Source organism: Rutidosis leptorrhynchoides, chromosome 11, assembly GCF_046630445.1.
Source record: "Rutidosis leptorrhynchoides isolate AG116_Rl617_1_P2 chromosome 11, CSIRO_AGI_Rlap_v1, whole genome shotgun sequence".
Lineage (NCBI taxonomy): Eukaryota > Viridiplantae > Streptophyta > Magnoliopsida > Asterales > Asteraceae > Rutidosis > Rutidosis leptorrhynchoides.
In genome coordinates, this window is record NC_092343.1 from 182,877,153 (window position 1) to 182,881,756 (window position 4,604).

The 4,604-nt window shown below is 32.4% G+C and overlaps 1 protein-coding gene across 1 annotated transcript; it reads right to left on the bottom strand.

The window, feature by feature from the left end:
* Positions 1 to 737: 737 nt before the first annotated feature.
* LOC139875295 (putative F-box protein At1g32420) lies at positions 738 to 1,829 on the bottom strand. The gene has a single exon (XM_071862638.1). The coding sequence runs from the start codon at positions 1,827 to 1,829 to the stop codon at positions 738 to 740; it is 1,092 nt and encodes a 363-aa protein (XP_071718739.1).
* Positions 1,830 to 4,604: the final 2,775 nt, after the last annotated feature.

Sequence of the window (4,604 nt, forward strand, 5' to 3'; positions counted from 1 at the left end):
CAAAGTCTCTCCCATCGAATCGGTCGATTCTAAACTTCCCGTCTTCCGCCATCGTTCCCTTAACGAAACCTTATGCTCTGATACCAGTTGTAAGGATATTAGGACCCAAAACAACGCAATTGATTCAACAAGATCACTCACCGATAGTAATTCTACAAGATTACTAACCCACTTAATGAATGAAAGATTATAAATGCAAGAAATGTAAATCGACATAAGAGATAACGTGGTTATATGCAATCGTTGTGATTGCTTTAGTCCACGGGCCAACTAGAGAATGTATTTACTGAATATTTGTGGTGTGTTTACAATGAGTTACAAGAGGGTCTATTTATAGAATGATTTAAGGAGTAAGCTAAAAACAATTCCTTGAAGCTTCATGTGAGTTTTCTGACAGCTTCATGGAGACTACATGTGAGTTTCCTGACAGCTTCGTAGAAGCTACATGTGAATTTTCTCACAACTTCGTGGAAGCTACATGTGAGTTTCCTAACAACTTCGTGGAAGCTATATGTGAGTTTCCTAACAACTTCGTGGAAGCTTAGTGTGAGTTTCCTGAAATCTTTCCTCTAATTATTTAAAGTTCTCCATGTCTCCAACATGATGCACCCTAATCTTCATCATAAGCTAAACTAATTGGCACAAGTAAACAAATAGCCAATGTACAAAGACTTGAATGTGATACACTTTCATCAATATACCTTGCATCATTATCATCATCATCATCATCATCATCATCAATAAATGATAGAATCTGACTGGTGAAGCAAAGCTAGTGTCTCCGTGTAGGAGCTCACGAAGCATGAAGTCAATAAATTTTCGTTCCCATCAAACTTAAGATCTCTAACATGTCTTGAACACGGGTCATAAACTTCAAGTATGATCGATCCGTATTCATCTATCGCTTCTATAATAGGTTCACCATTCTTCCTAAACTCAATTATACTAAGACCAATCGCACTTGGCCTAACAGTGTAAAGTTTTGTCCATGATTTCATAACACCGTGATTCATCTTCCACACATCACAACCTGGTTCATCAACCTCATTATAGCTTTTAATAATCACAACAAGAGAATCCATCAATTTCGAGACAAACAAATCTTCGGTGGAACGTGCTAAACTATCCCATAGAAACACTTCACCAAATTCTTCACTTGTCAAATCAAATGAAATAATCCGATTATGTTTATTTTCACTACCCGCACACCAATAAATAACACCATTTATACAAACATTGTCCCACAACAATCTAACCGGTTTGTTGAAAGGCATATCAATAGGTATACTTCTCCAATCCCCCGAGCTTAACGTAAACATCTCAACTTCCCATTCAGTTGGCGAGCTTTTAATATACGTAATCTTAACAAGCTTTGGATCACTAGTGCCGGGACAAACTCCAAAACCGAAAGCAGTATATCCGTGTGAATCTAACATATTTGGAATAGCAATACCTACTGATTTTCTAATTGTAGGATTCCATAGCACAACCATATCTGAATTTATAATTAAAATACATATTATTCCACGAGAGGAACCAAGTTTTTTTAACCTAGGTCTATTAAGAGTTACTGGAGCAATAGGGGAAAACTTGTTTTGGGGAAAACTATCATCATCCATGATCGAAACATATTTTGGCATTGAACGTAAATAATAGCTTACGAGTAGATGATGCGGCTGATTATCACGCAGGCAGTTGTCATGGATAAACTTGGAACTGTCGATTAGTGATTTCCATGCTTTTGAAACGGATCTGAATCGAATCAGCGATCTGATCGGAAGCTTTTTAATGAATTCTATTTGGATGTCGAACGGTACCAGATCAGACATATTGATTTTGATTTTGATTGTGAATTTGGGAATGTTTATTTATTAGGGTTTAAAAGGTAGCGTTTAAACGGAGTGTCAAATAAAAATTGGAATGTCCGTTGAAATCAAGATGGTGGCGTATGGAATGAAATTTGGGCCTACGGCATATATGGGTAACACTTGAGATTGGGATGGTTTTTAGATTAAAGGCTTTTTTATCAACACTAATTTTTTATTTATTTATATTTGTATTTATTTATATAGTAATAGTAATATAACTAGTTGTGGAGCCCTCGCTTCGTGTCGGGGTTCTATTTTGAATGCGAGTTAAAAAAAAAGTCTTGATCTATTTTGTAACAAATTTTTTTTTCAACATCTAACATTGAAGGGTTGTTCCTTTTGTGAAATTTGTTTCTTTTAGCGTTCGATTTTTTTTTTTAAAGTTAGTTGATCTATTTTGTAAAAAAAGGTTTTTCGACATCTTTTGGTAGAATTGAAGGTTTCTTCCTTTTATGAAAGTTGCCTCTTTTATCGGTGAGGAAGAAAAGAAAAAAAAGTTAGTTGATTTTTTTGTAAACAATAATTTTTTTCGACATCTTTTGCTAACATTGAAGGGTTGGTTTTTTTTACAAAAGTTGATTCTTTTATTGTTGGAGACCAAAAATTTTTTTTTTTACTGTAGCACTGTAGTGGCCCATGTGGGTCCAACTGTTTGAGCACAACGTACAAGTCAGTAAAGCGTGGTGGGTGTTATTATTCAGTATTTTTGGTTTTACGTAATGGGATTAATAATATTTTAGAATTTAGAATATAGGTATAAAATGGGGGGTTTGATTTGTATTTTAATGGAAGTTAGGGGTTAGTTTTGTGAAAAGCGAAAATGTAACTATTCATCGCGTATAAGACAAATTTTGTCTAATAGATAATATGTTAAAATTAATTATATAATAATAATTAATATACATACATGTACATGATACCTATAATATTAATATAAAAAAAAATTATATGTGTATAAAAAATATACATGTAAGTGTAGTATAATGAAATTAAATAACAATAATTAACATGATATCAAGGTAGAGTTGTATAAATTCAAATAAGTCGATTTTGAGTTTAATATATTAAGCTTGAAAGTAGTCACGTTAAACTCTTTGAATTTTAAACAAACGGTTCATACCTAATTGAGTATAAGCTCGACTCCATTCACTCACATCGAGACTAGCAACACTACTACAAAAAAAGGCTTTGCAAACCTGTTTTTAGAGGCTTCCAAACAGGTTTTATAACCGGTTTGTATCCATAGGGGTTTGCAAAGTCCAGACCGGTTTTAAAACAGGTTTGTAAACTCGACTTTAGGAACCGGTTATTTATAAAAAACCGGTTTGCATTCTAATTTTTTTTTTTAAATGTTATATAGAACCGGTTATTTATAAAAAACCGGTTTGTATTCTAAATTTTTTTTTAAAAAAAATGTTATATAGCTAATCTTCTTCATGTTAGCTAATTAATCTTCATCGTACGATAATAATCTTCAGCCTTTCGGTAATCGATCTTCATCTTTTCGCTAATCGATCTTCATCTTCATCCTTTAATTTGCTAATACAAAGAACGTACACCAGATCTGGACTTTAAAACAAATAAAAATACACAAATCGAAAACAGATAAGAAAATTAAAACAAATAGACTTTAGGAATCGAACCTTTTTACACGAATCGAACCTGTTTATGAATAGAATCGAATCTGTTTACAAATAAGTAAAATAAAACAACGATGGCTAATAAGAATTGAACCTGTTTACGATGGCTAATAAAAATCGAATCGAACCGAACCGAACCTGTTTACGATGTACGATGATGGCTAATAAAAATCGATGAACTTGAATGAATTAATCGAACCCGTTTACGGCTTTATTTAACTCGATCAAGTGGAATACGGAACTTTTCAAGATAGGAATATTAATAGAGAATGGGAAACAGCTTAACTTTTCAAGATAATGAATAGGTGTTTCAACTTAACTTTTCAAGATTATAAAAATATAGAATGGGAAACAGCTGGCCATTAATTGGGGTTTCAATTACTTTAAGTTTAACTTTTTCAATTTATTCGTACGTAATCCGCGCGTCAAAAGGCAAAAGGGAGACCGATTTTTAAAAAAAATTGGTTTGTAAAGTCGGAACCTGTTTTTAGAAAAAAACGGTTTAGAAAATATACTTTTGGAACCGGTTTTTACCAAAAACCGGTCTCCCATTTCCGTGTTAAAAAAAACCGGTCTCGTTTACCCTTTGGAACCGGTTTTTTCTTTATGATTTAAAAAGAGGTTTGAAAAAGGGGTTTGCATTCTCAAATTTGCAGTAGTGCAAGTTTTAAGATAACACTCGTATAGTCAGTGGCGGAGTTTGATCAAAAATTTAAGCATACAAGTTTTATACATATTCCCAAGACAATATAGATCATAATTCTATACCATCTAGTTAATTTCTTGAACTTACTATACTTATTTAGTTAAAAATTAATTTCAGTTTAAAAACGATCGAGAGATACGAAAAATATAAGTTTATTGTTGATAAATAAAATTTGTGTTGGCGTTCACCATTTTGGCATATATTGTCGTGCATATGAACATTAATTTAGTTGATTTAAAATCTCAAACATTCATAACTTAAAGGGCTACAAATTTCATTATTTACTCAAATACAAATACTGGCACCATTCATATTTATCAATAATGAAATTACTTAAATTATGAAAAATCTTAAATTATTTAAGATCCTGTTACTCGACATGAATTACTT

Coding starts and splice junctions, on each gene's coding strand:
- LOC139875295 (XM_071862638.1), bottom strand. CDS start 1,829: ATGTCTGATCTGGTACCGTTCGACATCCAAATAGAATTCATTAAAAAG.